Here is an 18,795-nt window from a genome sequence, read left to right on the forward strand (position 1 = left end):
TCTTAACCACTTTCATATGTATTCGAATTCCGGGGTAAACTAGTCTGGTTTTATCATAAAACTCAGGCCTCAGCAAGATAACATTCTGGTCAGCTAAAATGCTATAAAAACTAAAAACATGCCAGCCAACCCTCCTGAAGCAATATGCCGAACGAGCTCCTAAAGTTGAAAAAATAAGGCTGAAACTTTATTTCAAGAATGACGTCGTACAGAGACCTGCGCTTCAACACCATTTAAGCTCGCAGACCGTTTGATCCTAGCTTGCTGTGTTTGGGGGTTCAGAACTCGTTCTTCAACAATTTCACAGACTTTGGTCCAGTCCAGTCCCCATTTATCAAGCAGTTCCTCCATATACCCGTCAACATCTCCCGTAACATCAACCCCGGCTCCCTCGCCATCAGCTTGTTCATCGGAGTAGATCACAACTTCATAGAACGCTGCCAGATCACGAATGGTTTGAAGAGCCCGTTGTGTTTCAATCGGTTCTAGAAAAAATGATTAGAACTGAGATTGTCGATTGAGGATGTACTGTGTTAACATACTGTCTCCGGAGAAGGCAGATTCGAAAACTCCCTTCGCCCTCTGACCTAAATAAAAAAGTTCCTTCATGTGTTTTGGCATTTTCGGATGTGATTTCCACTCAAACTTACGGAGGCCTAGTGGCATCAACGTGCGCACTTGGACTTGGTTAATACGTTGGTGAATTCGACGCAGAACACGGTTGGCATTCATCGCTTTGGAATTTGCAAGCTCAGCTACCACATCTCGAAGATCTTGTTCAAGCCCGTCGAATCGCTTATCAGCTCTGTCGCACCAGTTGTCAATGTCGTCGCATCTATTCTCAACTCCAGTGAATTGAGCGTCAAACCCCATCGAACAGGGTATTCACTTCATCGAATCGGGCATCAACTTCCTGGAACAGGCCCTCAACATCATCATGCCGGCGATCTAGATCATTGAACCGGATATTAATATTGTTGAATTCCGTCTCAATTTCCCGAAAGTCGTTATCAAATTCCTCGAGTTGTCTACCAATTTCCCCCAACCTTCCGTCAATCGTCATCTCCGACTCCTGGGGACAGTCGTCCATATTCCCTGAAAGCCTCATCAACCGGGATCTGAGTTTTCTGTGCGGGCTGCGCCCTGGAAGTTCACTCACGCAAAGGATCTCCTATCTGTAGGTGAAGCAACTTTGGCACCTTCTTGTTGGACACTTAACTTGACCAATTGTTATACAAATCAACAATACAGAGCCAATAAGCAACCAGAAAGCCCCTGGTAAGAAAAGTACTCTCAGTTGTCTCGCGTTCGGAAGAGAAAGTAGATTTGAAACCTCGAATACTAGACCTGCAATGACGAACCTCTAGTCAACGTATTCCTTAGGATCACTAGCTGGAGGGAGGGGTGTAAGCAGTATCCCGTACTAGTTGCGTTATCACAGCGGCAGATCGGATCCTATGAGCGTTTGAGAAGGTTGATGCTGCCCTCAGGGTAAGATAATGGATGTAGTTGCGAAGTAACCACCTGCATAGTACCGTTGTGATGTGTTGTTGGTCTGCCCCTGTGATTTATTTGGTGATAACGGCTGCCCAGCCAACCTCGAAGCAATGTAATTGACAGCTTGGAGGAATAAGGAGCTGGTTAGGTAGCTAGTTAGTTCAAGTATAGAGAGTCCAGGAGTGGTTTGTAAGGTGTTATGTAGTTGTCGGACAGGTTTAACACGACAAGATGCATGTTTCAGTGCAACAGTGATTGGTGTGGTCGAGCATGTTCCAGATAAAGGAGATGATATATGTGGAATTCCCCTTAAAGCTCTCGCAGACACATCCGATACTTCTTCATAAACCAAAGGATGTCATTTCATTCATTGCTATCGGTAAGTTAGCTAACTGCGAGCTCTGCACAGAAACGCCATTCCGCACCACCACCGCGGCCTCATAAAATTCCGTTTCGAACATCGCCCAAAATGTAAAAGAAACTTGTTCATAAGAAAACCCGTCTCGGGGAGTTGATGGGTAATGAGAAGAAGCATGGAAGAGAGAAAAGCCCGACGCAGTGAAACAACAATGAGACATAAAAGGGATATATAAATCAAGAATAGGTTTAAGAGAGAAGAAAAAAGATGGAGGGGTGGTGAGGGGGGAGAAAGAAGAATAAAATCATATGTATTAATAGAAAGAAATGGGAGTGCAACGGACGGCGCAGTGGTATGCACCCTGGTGGTAAGGTCTGAAAACCCACAAGAAGAGGTGACGACATAGATTATTAAGTTAATATGGAGGAAATCCATGGAAATACAAATGTCATCAGGAAAATGGAGGATAAGGGAATAATTCAGTCATATGGAATTCAAGAAAGGTATAAAGGGAATTGTGGGAATAGCATCCGCCAGCAGAAATTATACCATAACGAGAAACAAAGACATGAAAGATTAGGGCTGAAAACCTGTGACCTTGTAAAGGGGGGCAAGAAACACAAAATTAGAAAGAAGAGGAGAAAGATAAATAGAGAACCGAGTTTTATCCCAACCTGTAACCCCACCTGGTTCAGTAAGGACTGTTCACAACCTCATTCCTCGAAAGACGCGCACTTCTTCTTCGACCAGCACTATACCGAACGGGTCCGGCAATACTCTCTCGCGTAGGCCGCTTAAACGACTGTTTCGCAACCATATTTACTTCATTCGGTAACGCGACAATAACATTCTTATCACTACCAAACTTGAAGTTATCCGCCTTTACCTCCTCCGCATATCTCTTGATCGTGTACGGATCTTTCCTGCCCTGAAGCACCTTCTTCATGTTCCACGTGACAATAAAAGGACCAGTAGCTGTTATAATTGACGTCTCTGACGAGTCAAGGCCGGTATTGAATCGAGCGGGTGTGAAAGAGAGAGGGGCCCCGGTCTCATGTTGGAACTGGGCGACGTGACTTGGTTGCAAACCCAGGCGGCGTGGCTGAGGCTTCGAGTCCTTCGCGAATGATCTCTCGAAACCAAGTTTGCCTTCATTTTTGCCTTCTTTTTGAAGAGCATCGATCAGGAGTAGGTACGTACGGCAGGTTGCTAAGACCCAGCGGCCATCTGCGGACACATCTAGACCAATAATTGCCTCTCCCAGAGCTGGGATATGTGTCTTCGCGTTGACACCAAGACGGTCAAACATGCGGATATCACCTTTGTTGGAAGCAACCGCAATATAACCCTTCTCTGTGGTTGCAGTGGAAGAAAAATCGTTCTTGCTGACGTATTGTTTGAGGTCTGATTCCACCAGTTTGTTCCCTGATAGACGGGGGTCGATACGATAGAGTGCGTTGCGGGAGATACCAAGGAACGGTTGGTTGGAGGTCATTTGGGAGAATTTCTGGAGAATATTTAGCAAAATATTAAAAGGAAGGTACAAAAGAAAATGAGGGGATCATACAGTTTCGGGAGCAAATGAAGTGACGGGTATATCATCGTGAATTTTCCACTCATCAACGACTCTTCCGTATTCCAGGTCCATTCGATAGAGGGAATTGGGATCCTGCTCATTCTGAAGAATCATATTTGCATCCTCAGCATGAAGCATGACTTTCTTAGGGCTGAAAAGCTTGCCATCCGGTGTTTCGACTTTCGAGATATTCGTGGAAAACTCAAGGTTATTGTTGGGCGTATGTTTGAAGACTCCAATCTTTGATCCTCGAACAACAAATGACCTATCGTGTTTGTAACCGACCGCGAGCTGGGAGTTGACGTTTCCGTCTTTATCTCGGGTTACAACATCATCATCTTCCTCATCTGTATCATATTGTTCGCTGCGCTGGCCTTCATCTTCCTCTTCTTCTTCAGCGACTTCCTCCTCCTCCTCCTCAGGTACATCTTCCATTGTGAGGTCGTTGAAAGCCTCAAGCACATATTCTCTATCGTTTTCTTTGGATTTCGCCCATTTCATTTCATTCAGTTGCTCCCATAATGCTTGCATTAGGCCTTCTTGGAATCTCTCCTCGACGGTCTGGTCCTTGAAGCGAAGCAGCCACGAATATGCGGAGCCATCTTCAGTATAATGATTGAAGATAAAGGATAGATATTCGAAGTTGAACACGGGGTTGATGTCCGCCACTACAGGTTGTCCTAACCAGTCTCTGTCCTTTCCACTTATCTGAAGCCAGTACTGCCATTCCCCAATCTCTGAGACTGTTGCAACAACAGACGGATCCTGTATAACGAATGTTCCACTGTTGAAATCAAAGAGATAGAGTTCGGCATTTTCCTTGGCTAGGATCTCAATTGCCTCAGGGTTCGCAGCGGAAGGCGGTGCTTGAGTGGTATCAGCTGGCTTTTCGTTTGGTACAGCTACTTCTCGCGCCATGGCTGTGGCAGATTCCTTCGCTGTCGGGGACCGCGTGAGATCAGGGCTAGCACTGGGGATTGGGCTTTCCTCCTCAAAGTAGAACTCCTGAAGATCTTTGACCTTAGCCTCCTGGGCGCTCTTCCGGTATTTTTGCTCGAACTGACACTCAGCGGCCGCGAGACAAAATCTATCGATTCTATCTGAGGTGATAGATGTGTCGCAAACGAACTCGTAGAGGTCTCCTTGGTCACCACTGAGATCGCGCCAGGCTAGAACTTTCTCACCACCATCTCGCACTTCGGATCTAAAACGGAGGATCTCGTCTAGTAGAAAAGCCTTCTCGTCTTTGTCCCCACTAAGTCCATCGATATTTTCTTCGTCCTCGTCTTCTGCGAGCTCCTCCTCTCCTTCTTCGTAGGCTCGCTGAATAACTAACTGATACTGGAATTCTTGCCCTGTGCGTCTAATGCTGGCGGCAGCGTCGCGAAATATGAGCTCTGAATAGCCCTTTGGCGACTGTGGCCGTACGATATATAACTGGCCTTGAGGTATCTCAATTATGGATTCCTTGGTCGTGTCGCCGAAGACAATTTTGCTCACTAAATATGGACGGCACACAAACGGTCAGTTATCAGTTAAAACTCACAATGGAATTCTGTAGCGAAACAGCCAGAGAACCCTTGGGACTTCTCAGTGGTTTGGAGGTTGGTCTGGTGGTGGGTTGCTATGGCGTTGAATGGTGGAGGGGTCAGTTAGGCGGTTACAAGCCATATACATACCATGGCGAAGCATGAACATCGTTGCTGAGTCCGAGTAGGACTAGTCGGGAAGTGAGTGTTTTTGAACAGGAAAGTAATACGATGAGAGATGTGGTCTCTGGACAGAACAACTCTCTCAAAACGAATGCGATGTGGGATATGGTGTGAGAGCAGGAGAAGCCGAGAGCGAAAAGTATCTTTTCTTTTCTTTTTTTTTTTCGATTTTGTTTAATATGACGCAAAACCACACAGCAAACAGGCTTTTAGTCGCCGTGGCAAAATGCACGGATGTGGCATTTAGCCAATCCCCGTGCAGATCCCCGCGAATACTATTTTCCGTGGCAAATTTATGTGTACCAGGAAAGCCGAGGTGCGTCTGCATTAGTTAGCTATTTACTATGCTACTCATTAGATCAAGACAGTATCAAATTGTTACTTGATTTTAAAAGTGAAGTATGTCTCTATACAACTTATATTGATACACAATTCTAACAAAATTTGCAATACTCTATATCATCTATAAAGTGTCTTTGAGCGTTTAGCTATCATGAAGAACCACCCTGAGCCTCTGCTTCTGAACCTGGACTATCCACATCTTCGACTTCACCAGCTCCGGCATCCTGGTTATCTTCCGGTCCACCATCCTCTCCTGCACCAGGTGCATCCTTCAAAACGGCCCCCTTTCTTTTCGGCAAAACCATACAAAACGCTTGGCCCCAGTCTCCCAGCTCCAGCCACTTAATCATAATTTCAACCACATGGTTCGTAGCCAACACATACCGGCTCTGCATCTGCATGTAATCGCCAATGGGGAGCTTGGCCGTCTTAATCCCCTTTTTCATCGCGCTCCTGTAGCATACCCCTTTATGCCGATTCTTATCTACCAGTCCGCCGATAATATAAGTGCTGTATGGCTTGAGCTCCGTCAGCGTATTGGGGCTGTCACTGCTTAGATATATGACCTCCCCTTCATCAGGATTGGCCCCAGCCTTGTCAGCAAACATCCCCATCAGCCTTCCTCCATTGTGCTGGCGCATTCGTTCCTTAGCTTGTCCAGCCGCAACCATGTAATCCTCCTGTAAAAAAGTAGCCCCCTTCCACCGCGTATAGTGCTTCATGAGCACGGTATCGAATCTCTCCTTCAACCGCTTATTGAAAGACGAAAAAGCCAGGTGGGCCCTGAACGGCGCCTTCGAATTATCAGAGTAAGATCGCGTTATCTGAGAACCCAATGAAACCAGCTCCTTCTCAACCATAAGATCGTCGAAGTCACAATCGACCACAAAAGTTATCGGGAGGAGGGTAGATCTCTGATGGGCCACTTTCTTCCGCTCTGTTCTGGAGATGAGCCTAATGATGTCGGAGTCACCTTCTTGTGACCCTTGGGCTTTCGCAGCTCTCTGGCGCTCCTTTTTTGCGTGTATCTTTTCCTTGCGCTTCTCCTTGCGCCATTCCTTTCCAGCCTCCCATATTTCTCGTTTCAGGAGTCTCTTTCGCTGGTTCTTTGACAGCGGTTGCCCATTTTCGTCAGTCTCGGGTATAGATGCGAGCGTAATAATGCGATTGGCATAATTCTCTGCGCTTCCTTTGCTTTCTGCCGTTATCCCGTTGGGGGTAGAAGCCGAATTCGGTGAAGAAATTGACTCTTCTGCTATGGGGATCGACGTATCATGCTCTGTCTTCTGTAGCTTTCTTGGGCGCTCGTTTTCTTCCTCCATCTTGAGTAAACTATTGGAATGAAATAGTAAATGGACTCCGTATTACTATCACAATATGCGCATATGATATATTTTCAATAAGCTACAATGGCCCCAAGATCTTTCAGGTCGAAGGTGTAAATCTGTGAAGATGTTTAAAATTCAAGGGAGGATTTCATCCAATCAACATCAGTATGCTCACGTGATATCAAACTGACCTTCCAAAACCAACATCATTTCTATCATGTTTTCGGCAATGGAATGATTACCAACTTCATAGTTCCCCGGAATCCATTTCCAAACTGTCAATTGAACCACCGCAACAATGCCTCAGGACATGCCCCCCGCTGGGGGCTATCAGCCTGTTCAGTATAAGGTACGGATGCCATCGAACGACATTCCCAATCCCGGTTTCGAATCACGAAGCCAACTCTCAACGAGCTATGAAACTAATGTCTCCTCTCCTCATTCAAAAACTCGCAGCGTAACCTTCCCGTCCGTGGCTTCCGGCCCGTCTACTATCTCGTCGGCGTGCACTTGATCATGGCATACGGCTTCTACAAGATGTTCATCGGCATCCGAGAGAAGAAGTAAGAACACCGTCTGGCTGCAAAACGAATACCAAACCTAGCGACCACCTTTTGACACGGATTAACCTATTTTTCAGTTCATTTTTTCATTCATTCATTCTTTCTTTCTTTCTCCCCATCCCTTTTCTGCGCAGCATGTAAGCTAACCGGGTTTCGTGTGTTATTTGAACCAGTGAGCTCGGCCGGGAGAAGATGTGGTCCCGCATCCATCTGATACCGCTCCTCCAGGCCGAGGAAGATCGTGATCAAGTCCGCAGACACCTTGCTGATAAGGCTAGGGAGAAGGAATTAATTGGATCTGAGACGAAGGTTTATAACTCGGACCGGTGAGTTTTCTTCTACTTTTCTTATCATCCGGATCCCGTTAAATGCTATCGATTGCCTTCCCGCTTGTAACAAATTGGATTTGCAAGCCTGTTTTGATTTGTCCTTGATGTAAGGTAACCAAGAGTGAATACTGATAACTACCCTGCCCCCCTTTTTTTTATTTTATTTTGCAATGGGCGGATTAATTTACAGATTCGTGAAACCGACATTCTGGTATACTCCTGCCCACGTTACGAAATAAGAGACCCTTCGGGAATTTGATGATATGAAAGGAGGTTGGGCCCGTCGATTACAGGTTACAATTTTGCATAGGGAGTTGTGGCTGTTTCATTTCGACTTTTTCCTTTGGTGGGTAGGGTCGACGTGGGAATGGATGGAAAAGTGGGGACAGATGATAAGCGTGGCTATGTCTGTAACAAGAGAAACGCGATTTGGATTGGGCATTTTAACACTTTTTGCCCCTCGCTGGGCTGTATATAAAACGAAAGAAGGGAGGTTAAAATTGCGTATTGTGAGAGTTGTCTCTGAGATGAGACAAGTGGGAAGCGAGTTTGTTGGGAGTTTTACTACGTTTTTAAGCACATATGTTTTTTATATCCAATAGAGTAGACATCGCAATATACTCGAGATGGTTCTTTATCCTCCACGCATTATCCAAGAGCCCTTTCCAAATAAAAATTTTGGAAAGACTATATCTTTCTCCGCTTTCCAGTTCGCACCGGAGATCAGTAACCCAAAAAACAAATCATTTAAAACAAGACAATGACGAAACTATGTTCCATTTCAAGTCAAAACAAAGAGAATAAACAATTCTAGCAGCTATCTATGTTTGTGTATATCTGAATATAACTGTGGAATCCGTGTACACCTGCATATGGATCTTGAAAGCGTGCCTAGAAATTGAAGAATCTAAGAAGAAGCAAACATAATGAAAAGAGGGAGTTCAATGGCCAGTCTAGTCTAGATAGACAAACAAGGTAAATAAATAACCCAATATATATCGAGAAAAGGCTGGAGCACGGCAATTGGACTTCAACACAGCAAAATGTAATATTAAAACAAGCGTTGAGATGGTGAGAGCAGGATGTGGAAGTAATCGGGCGGGCGAGCGAGCGGGCAGGCAGGCAGACAGGCAGGAATGTACAGTATAAACAAGAATGTATATATGCATGAAATATGTCTATATAGCGATGATATGTGTCGGTGAGATAAATTTGAGAAAGGCAGCACACTAGAGGATGAAAGGAAAGCTAAGGAGGCAAAACATATCAGAAGTATAATAAAAGCTCAAAATACAAAATTTTATCAGGAGATGATCGAGAAAAAGGGGCATGGAAAAGTCCATATGCCATGGGAGTGGAAAGAAAGAAAGGAAAGAAAGCTGTGCGATATGTATGGGATAGAAGGAGTAGATGAGAGAAATGGACACAATGAGAATGGTGGTGGTGAAAATGATGAAAACGGCTATATAGTAATTGGGAGGAGAGAAAGCAAGTATGAAGGGTGAGCAGAAGCCTTTCATGAGGAAATCTGAATAGCTTGCTTCCATGCAAAATGCAAGGTCACATTGTGACAGTTGAGAAAACGAAAGAAAAAGAAGACCCCTTATTGCATGCAATCTTTCATCCAAACTCGAATCAACCTCCATATACCTACACATCTACATCAATCAACCCTTCTCCAGCCATCTCCCCTCCCCCAAACGGGGGGCAAAAGGTCACCACTCTACAACTTCGCGTTCGCTAAATTCTTCTGCAACCTCCTCTCAACCGCCTCCAGATACACTCTCGTCGTCACCCACGCTGCCCGATCCTTCCTCCCACACGCTAATGCAAGGTCCTTAGTCATAATCCCCTCCTCATCCACAACATCAATGCACGCCTGCTCCAGCTGCTCAGCCCACACAACCACGTCCGGTGTGTTGTCCAGCTGCCCGCGGCGGACGAGGCCACGAGTCCAGGCGAAGATGGATGCGATGGGGTTGGTGGAGGTTTCGCGGCCCTTTTGATGCTCGCGGTAGTGGCGGGTAACGGTGCCGTGGGCGGCTTCGGATTCGAAGGCGGTGCCGTCGGGAGTTGTGAGAGTTGAGGTCATGAGGCCGAGGGAGCCAAAGCCTTGGGCTACGATGTCGGATTGGACGTCGCCGTCGTAGTCTGCAGGGGAGGGGGTGGGTTAGTTGAGTGGGTTGTAGGTGGGGTTGGGGTGATGGGATGGAAAGGGAGGAGGCACTCACTCTTCATGGCAATGATGAAGCCGCCTTCGCTCTTGATCATCTGCGCAACCATATCATCGATGAGTCTATGTTCGTACCAGATACCCTTGGCATCAAAGCTCTTCTTATAAGTAGATTCGTAGATAGACTGGAAAATATCCTTAAATCTCCCGTCGTATTTCTTGAGGATGGTATTCTTGGTGCTCATGTAGAGGGGCATTCCTTTTAAGATGGCCAGTTTGAAGCTGGCATGGGCAAAGCCGGAGATCGAGTCGTCGGTGTTGTATTGGCTCATGGCAACTCCGCCGCCTTCGAAGTCAAAGACCTTGATGCGCTCTGGCTGGCCACCCTTGGGTGTATAGACGAGCTCGAGAGTACCGGGACCTGGAATAACTGTATCTTTGGCACGGTATTGGTCGCCAAAGGCATGTCGACCGATGATAATGGGTTTTTTCCAGCCTGGTACCAGCCTGGGGACGCGGTTGATGACAATTGGTTCACGGAAGACGGTTCCACCTCTAAAAGACAAGGTATGAGCGTAATTGCCCCTGGAGATGCGTTATTTTTGATTTAAAAGAATGCAAGCTTACAGGATGTTTCTGATAGTCCCGTTGGGAGACAACCACACTAGACGAGTGACTTAGCCGACGTCGAAAGTAGGGGAAAAGGGAAATTAGCAAGTTTTCATGGAATGAATCAACCTACTCTGCTTGAGGTTGAATTCTTTAACTCTCTCCTCATCTGGAGTAATAGTAGCACATTTAACGCCTACCCCATACTTCTTGATCGCCTCTGCGGAATCAATCGTAACCTGATCATTGGTTTTATCACGGTACTCCAAGCCCTATTAATATTAAGCATTAGCTACCGCTCAGTATCCCGGTGTCACAAAAGACAATCCAGTGCAAAGCGATCCACATACCAAGTCATAGTATTTGAGATCGATATCAAGATATCTAAAACAAAATAAACACAGGGGCTAAGCTTTAGCATGCTAGACCAACCAATGACTGCAGTGCAGTTAAGAAAAAGAGAGGGGGAGCGGGCCGGGGGCAATCAAACTGACGGGTATATAAACTTTGATGTGATTTGTATGTTAGCACTGAAGCAGCCTGGGATGCTTCTGCGAGAAAGAGCAAAAGGCTTTCGGAACTCTGGGAACAGATCGGAGAAGACCAGATGCTTACTTTATCCTTGATGTCTTTCCAAATAATCCTTGTCATCTATGTTCAACAAATCAGGTCTCTCCGTCAGCATTCGCTAATGGACACTACCAGGAAGCAGTATAACAGCCCCCATATGCGGCAGGGCATATAATACACATAATAATACATATCTTCTCCTCTCGCCATGAAGCATGTTAAACAAGCAGTCGCAGCACCCAATAATATATGGAATGTCTCCACGAGTTCCTGTCCTGGAACTATGAGGAATAGACGCTGTGTGTTGTTCCTGCGTTGCACCCTCCGCGAGGGGACGGGAGAGAGGATGGATATGGACGCGTATGTATATGGATATACATATGTATCTGGAGGGGTAAGCGGACGAAACATACCTCATCACCATCCAATTCCACCACGGGGTTCTTCACCACAATCTTCCGCCGGGACGCAGCCATGTTGCGAGTTTGTGTGGTAGGAATTGATGCCCAGCGAGTTCTCTCAGGGGTATTTCGGACGGGGACAGAGGAGCTGTGGACGAGGAGGGCAGAAGGGCGCAAGGAGGAAGACGAGGAGGGGTAGGAAGAGGATGAGGAAGAATAAGAATATTTCTTAGAGAAAGCGGATAAAGACCGACCGACTGGGCGAGCACAAGGGGACGGGACAAGAGAGAGCAGCGAGAGTGAGTGTCGGGTATGAACGGATGTTAGCTGCACAGAAAGCATAGCTGAAGAGAGAGAGGGAGTCAAAGCGGTGTTTTTTAACGATCGACCTGCGCTTAATTCTATATATATTTTTTTTTTATTTAATTTAATTTTCCCCTGTTATGTCGTTCCTGGGTTTTTTTTTTTTTTCTTTTTTTCTTTTCTTTTTTTCTTTTCTTTTTTATCCTGCTGCAAGGATTTTTTATCTCTTTTTTTTTTTTTTTTTTTTTTGATCTTTTCCTTTTTTTTTTGCCTGAAATAATAATCGGGTGCTTCCTCGGTATGAAGTTCTCAGATTCCGGGAAGTGGAAACGCTTGGGTTGATTTACGGGTCGGGGTGGGAATCGATCGTTAGGTGTACCCACCAAGAGAGCACACCCACCGTTTGGTAGGAATGGAATGGGTGTCGGAAAGGTGAACACGAGTGAGAGAATGCGTAGTCAGGATAGAAGAAGCTGGCGGAGGAGGTTTGAACCGCAAAGCCACGAGGAGGGAAGAGGAGAGAAGAAAAGGAAAAGGAAATGAACAAGGCCCCAAGGCAAGGCAGAAGGCCGTCGTCGTTGCTCTGCTTCCCCCGGAATTAACCCGCTCGTCAGTGACAGAGGCCCAAACGATGGATACCCGGCAAAACTATCCCGATTCAGCCAAGCTCTTCCTGCTCTGCGGCCTAAAATCGGCGCTGTGATTGGCTGGCGCCGGGAAGGTTGGAAGGTCTTGGCTTCGGCAATATGCTTATATCAGCATGCACTAGTCCCTAACTGGTTAGTAGGTGACAAGGTAATGCCAAGCCCCCTTATCGGGACAAGCTGATGCAACCTTTTATGATGTAAACCCGCCGCTAGTCCCGTTGCGGCTTAAGGTCGTTGTTCCTGGGCGGGTTCCATTCCAACATCCCACCACCCAAGGGCCCCGGATGGATCAAAAAGCTGCAACCACTAATTACCAGCCAGGCCCTTTCAATATGCACTGGTTAATTATGGATTACTCTGCTAAGACGCTCTTCATGAACTGATACATACCCCATTCCCGGGATTGGTATGTTGCCCCCATGTGCGCAGTAATTATCAACGCTTTGTGTTGAGGTGGGTGGTGGTACACTGAGCGTGTGAGCAGTTTATTGCGATCTTTTTGCAAATTACGTCAAGTGCATTTCCGGCGCTTACCACGGTATCACTACTAGGTTACTGATCCCTCGCATTAAGAAGAGTAACACAAACAATAAGCAGTTTGGTAATAATAATCGATCCAAAAGGAAATCCAGCTGATAAATCCAACCAGAGCGAAACGAGAGATTTAACCTCCTCCTCCTCCTCCTCCCACCCACCCCGCGCCCCCTCAACCTCCTCCTTGGGAATGCCGAGATATCTCCCTCGGCCACCGACCGAACCCGCAAAGTATCCAGTGCAACAAGATGGAAAATATCAACGGGCAATAATACCACAACAATGTCGCGCCTCCACTCTTCCGCCTACACGGGTCCTTGTACCTACGTCAGTAGAGCTGCCAAACAGCATTCCAAGACTAATGATATTTTGCCGGAGTTAGGGCAATTTTCTTCCCTGTTGGTTAAGTTAACTAGCCCTTGAAAATTGTGGCTATTTCACAACCTATTTTAGCGCCCGATTTTCACCTCGTTATTGCTTTCCCACCCTCCCCATCTCTCTCGAGCTGTTCGGAAAGGAATCGATAAGCAACGGACAGCTGTGTTATTGTTCAAAGATGCATTTGCGCACTCTTTACATTTTCCGCTGTGAGATTGGAATTCCGCTTGCATTATGCTCCTATATTAATTCCGCCCCCTAGGTAGGTCTTGTGCTTGACCTTGATTGATTGCACCTTAAAACTTGAGAATCACACATAAGGCGCTATTACCCCCCTTCGTAGAGTTCTGTACAACAAATATAGTAATTTATCATTTCCTCAGAAATTTTGAACTATTTCTGAATTGCAGTTCCTTCCAGCTGTGGTGAGGGAACACTGAAAAAATTCATTAGGTAACCGGTTACACTTCTTGAATTCATTGAGATTTTCTAACTCCTCGGCGCTATTCTAACCGCATCTTGCGCATCAAAATATCTATCTATTATCTTCAACTTCCCAGTAATATTAAATCCATCTATGGGTAACTAACCATAGTGAAACGGTAATTACAAGAATTAACGCCTTTACCCCGCCGTCTGCAATCGCCGGAGAATGACTTGCTATAGTATGGTAGTATAATAGCATCACTCTCCTTCAAATATCAGTGATGATTATTCGTTTCTCTATATCCCTCTCCCGAGGCCCACGGCAAACAATGGCGGCATTGCTCATCGTTATGGCTGCCAGGAGATCATAAGCTTCTTAACCACACACCCCCCACCCCACTTCTTCTTCCATGGCTATTACTTGGAAAGAGCATTCTCCCTGAGAAATGGCATTATGGGATCTTAGATGTTCTTTTAACATTTCTAGCTTCTTCGAGAGTTGGGTTGGGTTGGGAGGGGTTTTAAATTTTCAAGAACCCCCAACGAGGGGAAAGGGTTGGGGATAACACTTTTGAGTTCCTTGAGGGGATGGGAGATTGACTGACTGATCCGACGAGTTCCACGCTTAGATGATGATGATGGTGGTGGTGGTGGTTGAGAGTGTGTTCTGAGTTTGCCAACAATCTCTCTGTGTGACAAGGTTGCCTTAATATGTGATCTATACGGAGCAGGATTTGGGAGGTGTTTTTTTTTTTTTTTTTTTTTTTTTTTTTTTCAAAAATCAACTGGAACCTGCTCCTTGGACGGACTTTGTATTTATATTAATTCTAGAATCGCATAACCGAATGTGATTTGAAATTGGCGAGAGGAAAGTTATAAATAAAATATAAAAAAGGGGGTGAGTCATTTCATCTTTTCTTTCATTTCTTTAGCTAGTAAGTATGTTATCTCTTGTTGTGTGTATAACTTGGTACACGCTCATCCTGTGAGGCTGGGATGTGCCAGACCCGGGAAATATAGGACGGGTGGCAATATGAGGGAATAAGATAGATATAAACTCGAGATGTTGAAAAAGAAGCCAGGAGGGAAATATTGAAACGGAGAAAGGTACAAAGTTTGAAAGGAAGGTCAACAGGCGCTAGCATCGGTTTTGGACGAAGAGAAGAATGGAAAGTATAAGGCTAAGAAGGAATAATAGTAGAAGAGAAAGAGAAACATAAAGAAAACAGAAGAAAAATGATACTTTAATCTCAATCATGAAGCTAGTGGATGAAGTATCCGTAGGAAATAATCATGTACGAAATCCTCAAAATTCAGCGAGTGCGGGGAATGTACAAGAAAATGCTAAACAGAATCGACAGACAGAATTATTCGTCTATCAGCATGTCTTGCCTTTATCTCTTAGTAGTGCTACGGCAAGATGGTTCCAGAACCTAGAAATCCACCTGGGATTGACCTGTTGAATGGAGGTGGTATATATATGAAGTTGATTGTTGAGAAGAATCCAAACATTTTGAGAGGAGGGAGGTTTCGTTGGTGAAGGAAAAGGGAGGAATGCTTAGAAAGTCTCTAGAAAAGGCCGTCGATTTTGCCTGTCTCAGCGTCTACATCGACATTCAGGTAACCTGGTGCGGTGGGCAGGCCGGGGATGGTTTGGATATCGGCGGCAAGGGCATATCTAGTAATCTCGTTAGCAGTGGTATCTTCCTTGGGAAATATGTTTATGGTGAGTATAGAAGACCAATACGTACAGATATCCTGCACCAACAGCCAATCTGACATCTCTAATGGGCACAGTGTATCCAGTGGGAGCACCTTTGAGATTCGGATCGTGACTGAGCGAATACTGCGTCTTCGCAATGCAAATGGGCAAGTTTCCGAATCCCTGTTTGGTATATGTATCGACCTTCTTCTGAGCCAGTTCGCTAAACTCCACCTTCTCCGCACCATACATGTCCTTCCCGATACGCTCGATGCGTTCCTGAACCGTACCTTCAAGATCATACAGGAGTTTGAAATCCTTGGGCTTCGAGCTGGCAATGATGACGCCCTTAGCTAGCTCGATGGCACCGGCACCACCTTCAGCCCAATGGTTGGCAGGGATGGCGTCCTCTGCGCCTGCAGCAATGGCCTCCTCGCGAATCACGGCGATTTCAGCGTCGGTGTCAGTCTCGAATTTGTTGATGGCGACTATTACGGGAATACCGTATTGTTTGGCATTTTGGATATGTTTCTTTAGGTTGACGCAACCCTTTCGTAGGAGCTCTGTATTTTCCGTCCTGTATTCTTCTGCCAATGGGGAGCCGGGGGCAATAGGGGGGCCCCCGCCATGAACTTTGATTGCGCGGACGGTGGCGACGATGACCACGGTGTCTGGGACAAGGCCTGATGAGCGGCACTTGATGTTGAAAAACCGCTCTCCGCCCATTGTAAAGTCGAAGCCAGCTTCGGTGACGACAAAACCGGTCTTCGCTTCATGGTCCTCGTCTGGCTCAGTTCCAGCAAGTTTCAAGGCAAGTTTATCGGCAATCACGGAGTTGGCACCAATGCTAATATTGGCGAAGGGACCGGCGTGGACAAAAACCGGTGTTCCCTCAAGACTTTGCATGAGATTTGGCTTGATGGCATCTTTCATCAGAGCTGTTAGGGCACCCCCGCAGCCAATGTCGTCGCAAGTCACGGGATCTCCTCTCTTGGATGTAGCAATCACCATCCTGCCCAGACGCTCGCGCATATCGGCAAGATCATTGCTGAGGGCTAGAATAGCCATACATTCACTTGCAACGGAAATATCAAAGCCAGTCTCTCTAGTGTGGCCTCTTTCGGTGGCGGCCTGGCCAATGGTGATCCCCCGCAGATGTCTATCGTTGACGTCCAGAACTCTTCGCCAGGTAATCGTTTCAGGATCAATGTCCAACCTCGCGAAGCGGTTGATTTCCTCCGGGGTGAGGTCGTCTGGGTTGGTCTTTGTAATTCCTAATTTCTTCAATCTTCTGAAAAATATAGGTTGGAACTCGCGTTTTCCATTCTTGGCTGGTACCAACCGTTTGTAAAGGGCGGCGTCACTCTGGGTGGATTCATGGAACATCCTTGTTTCAATAGCTGCAGCCAACAAATTGTTTGCGGCGGTAATGGCGTGAATATCACCAGTCAAATGAAGGTTGAATTCGTCCATGGGGATGACCTGACTGTAACCTCCTCCAGCTGCACCACCTTTAATACCGAAGGTAGGTCCTTGACTAGGTTGTCGAACGTTGGCAAAGGCTATTCTGTTAAGATGAGCGCCAAGCGCCTGGGTAAGACCCATGGTAGTCGTAGATTTTCCCTCCCCCAGAGGAGTTGGTGTTATTCCGCACACCAAGATATACCGTCCGTTACGACGGTGAGATAGACGGTCCAAAAGGTCAAGGGTGACCTTGGCCTTGGTATGCCCATATGGTTCTAATTCCTGAGGCGCAATGCCGATCTCAGCAGCGACAGTGGTGATGGGCTTAGGGCGTTGGGCCCGAGATATTGCGATATCTGAAGGAACTGGTGTTTGGAGTTTAAGAGGTAGGGGAGTGAGGTGTCTATCCTTTTGTTTCTCAAAGTAGCTTCTCGCGGAATTAACGACGTTCTGGAGAAGCATAGCTACGGTCATAGGGCCAACACCTCCGGGAACTGGAGTGATGTGTGATGCCACTTCAACGGCAGAAGAGTACTCAACATCACCAACTAACCGTTGGCCTGATTTCTTCGTTGGGTCATCAATATAGTTGGTGCCAACATCAATGACAACGACGCCAGGTTTAAGCCATGATCCCTTGACAAACTCAGGCTTTCCAATGGCAGCAACCAAAATATCTGCCTGCTTGATGATGTTTTCGAGATCCTTAGTTTTCGAATGGCAGACAGTGACCGTGGCATCTGCACTCTTCAGCAAATAGCTAACAGGACTGCCGACGATATCACTTCTACCCAATACCACGGCGTTCTTGCCAGCCAGCTCGATGCCAGAGACTTTCAGGAGCTCCATAACCCCCTTGGGAGTGCATGGAACAAAGAGAGGCTTGCCCCCTCTCTTGGCCAATTCTCCAATGTTGACAGCTCCGAATCCATCAACATCTTTCTCACCAGCAACTGCAGATGTAATGGTATGTTCAGAAAGGTGGCTTGGAAGCGGCAGTTGGACGAGGATGCCGTGGACGGAAGAATCGTTGTTCACAAGGGTGATCTCCTGAAGTAGTTCAAGCTCACTGATTTCTTCAGAAAACTTAGTGAGCTGGCATTGGATGTTTGCCTATTGTAATGAGGTCGTAAGGGCAGTCAATATCTATTCCAGTTAGTAGGAGAATGGGTGGGGAGGAGGGTCATACCTCTTGTGCAGCTTTCAGTTTCATCCGCACATATGTACCTATATTACGGTCAGTCTACATTCAAGGTTTAAACTAGGGCAAGACATGGTCTATTGTCGTACTGGAATCCGATCTGTCTCCAACTAAGTGTTAAAAGAAAATCCAATTAGCTTTAATTTCATTTAAACCTTGTGACGAGTACGCAGAGGATTTTATGCCATGAAAATTGATTAATACACACTTTGGAAAATTACCAAGCTGGGCTTGAATCTGGGATTTGTTTGTTGAGATTTTTGAATCTCAGCATTCAATCGCTCCCTGATATTTTTGGCAATCGCTGTGCCATCGATTTTGATAGCTGCCATATTAGAATTTGAAGATGAAAAGGAGCGTTTTCCCGCCCACAGTGATAGTGAATCGTTGGCGGGGTCGAGTTTGTGGACGTGAGCAGTCGCAAAATGAGGGACGGAGAGAAGACGAGATCTGATAGGAAATGAAGAGAAACGCCTTGCTGCCAGTCTAGTGCCGTGGTGGGCGTGAAACTGAGCGATGGGGTGGGGTCGAGAAAGTGAATTGGGCTGGTGGTGTCGATGGCGGGGAATCGGCGGGAAATGGAGTGGATGGGCTCGACACGCAAAACCTGTTGCAGCGGGCACCGGCATGGCCCTCGGTCTGGCCTGTGAGCTGCTTAGTGATATCCTATGATATCCTGCTT

General features: G+C 46.3%; 6 protein-coding genes across 6 annotated transcripts; 1 reads left to right on the forward strand and 5 right to left on the reverse strand.

Annotated features, from left to right (window-relative positions):
* Positions 1-192: 192 nt before the first annotated feature.
* PADG_04245 (uncharacterized protein) lies at positions 193-1,090 on the reverse strand (the record flags this gene model as incomplete). The annotated part of the gene is made up of 4 exons (XM_010761078.1): positions 193-485; positions 543-587; positions 651-835; positions 879-1,090. 4 exons carry the CDS (start codon positions 1,088-1,090, stop codon positions 193-195), a joined length of 735 nt encoding a protein of 244 aa, XP_010759380.1.
* A 1,456-nt stretch (positions 1,091-2,546) lies between these two features.
* On the reverse strand, positions 2,547-5,129 carry PADG_04246 (uncharacterized protein; the record flags this gene model as incomplete). Its single annotated transcript, XM_010761475.1, has 4 exons — positions 2,547-3,362; positions 3,423-4,930; positions 4,978-5,055; positions 5,111-5,129. The coding sequence occupies 4 exons, from the start codon at positions 5,127-5,129 to the stop codon at positions 2,547-2,549; spliced, it is 2,421 nt and encodes an 806-aa protein (XP_010759777.1).
* A 505-nt stretch (positions 5,130-5,634) lies between these two features.
* PADG_04247 (tRNA (guanine(9)-N(1))-methyltransferase) lies at positions 5,635-6,807 on the reverse strand (the record flags this gene model as incomplete). Its single annotated transcript, XM_010761476.1, has 1 exon — positions 5,635-6,807. One exon carries the CDS (start codon positions 6,805-6,807, stop codon positions 5,635-5,637), a length of 1,173 nt encoding a protein of 390 aa, XP_010759778.1.
* A 304-nt stretch (positions 6,808-7,111) lies between these two features.
* Positions 7,112-7,706, forward strand: PADG_04248 (uncharacterized protein; the record flags this gene model as incomplete). Its single annotated transcript, XM_010761079.1, has 3 exons — positions 7,112-7,162; positions 7,270-7,376; positions 7,550-7,706. 3 exons carry the CDS (start codon positions 7,112-7,114, stop codon positions 7,704-7,706), a joined length of 315 nt encoding a protein of 104 aa, XP_010759381.1.
* A 1,722-nt stretch (positions 7,707-9,428) lies between these two features.
* PADG_04249 (isocitrate dehydrogenase [NADP], mitochondrial) lies at positions 9,429-11,800 on the reverse strand (the record flags this gene model as incomplete). Its single annotated transcript, XM_010761080.1, has 6 exons — positions 9,429-9,856; positions 9,937-10,433; positions 10,506-10,542; positions 10,621-10,759; positions 11,103-11,138; positions 11,471-11,800. The coding sequence occupies 6 exons, from the start codon at positions 11,798-11,800 to the stop codon at positions 9,429-9,431; spliced, it is 1,467 nt and encodes a 488-aa protein (XP_010759382.1).
* A 3,515-nt stretch (positions 11,801-15,315) lies between these two features.
* PADG_04250 (uncharacterized protein) lies at positions 15,316-18,742 on the reverse strand (the record flags this gene model as incomplete). Its single annotated transcript, XM_010761081.1, has 5 exons — positions 15,316-15,424; positions 15,498-18,025; positions 18,102-18,139; positions 18,203-18,223; positions 18,322-18,742. The coding sequence occupies 5 exons, from the start codon at positions 18,740-18,742 to the stop codon at positions 15,316-15,318; spliced, it is 3,117 nt and encodes a 1,038-aa protein (XP_010759383.1).
* Positions 18,743-18,795: the final 53 nt, after the last annotated feature.

Source organism: Paracoccidioides brasiliensis (assembly GCF_000150735.1).
Source record: "Paracoccidioides brasiliensis Pb18 unplaced genomic scaffold supercont2.4, whole genome shotgun sequence".
Taxonomy (NCBI): Eukaryota; Fungi; Ascomycota; class Eurotiomycetes; order Onygenales; family Ajellomycetaceae; genus Paracoccidioides; species Paracoccidioides brasiliensis.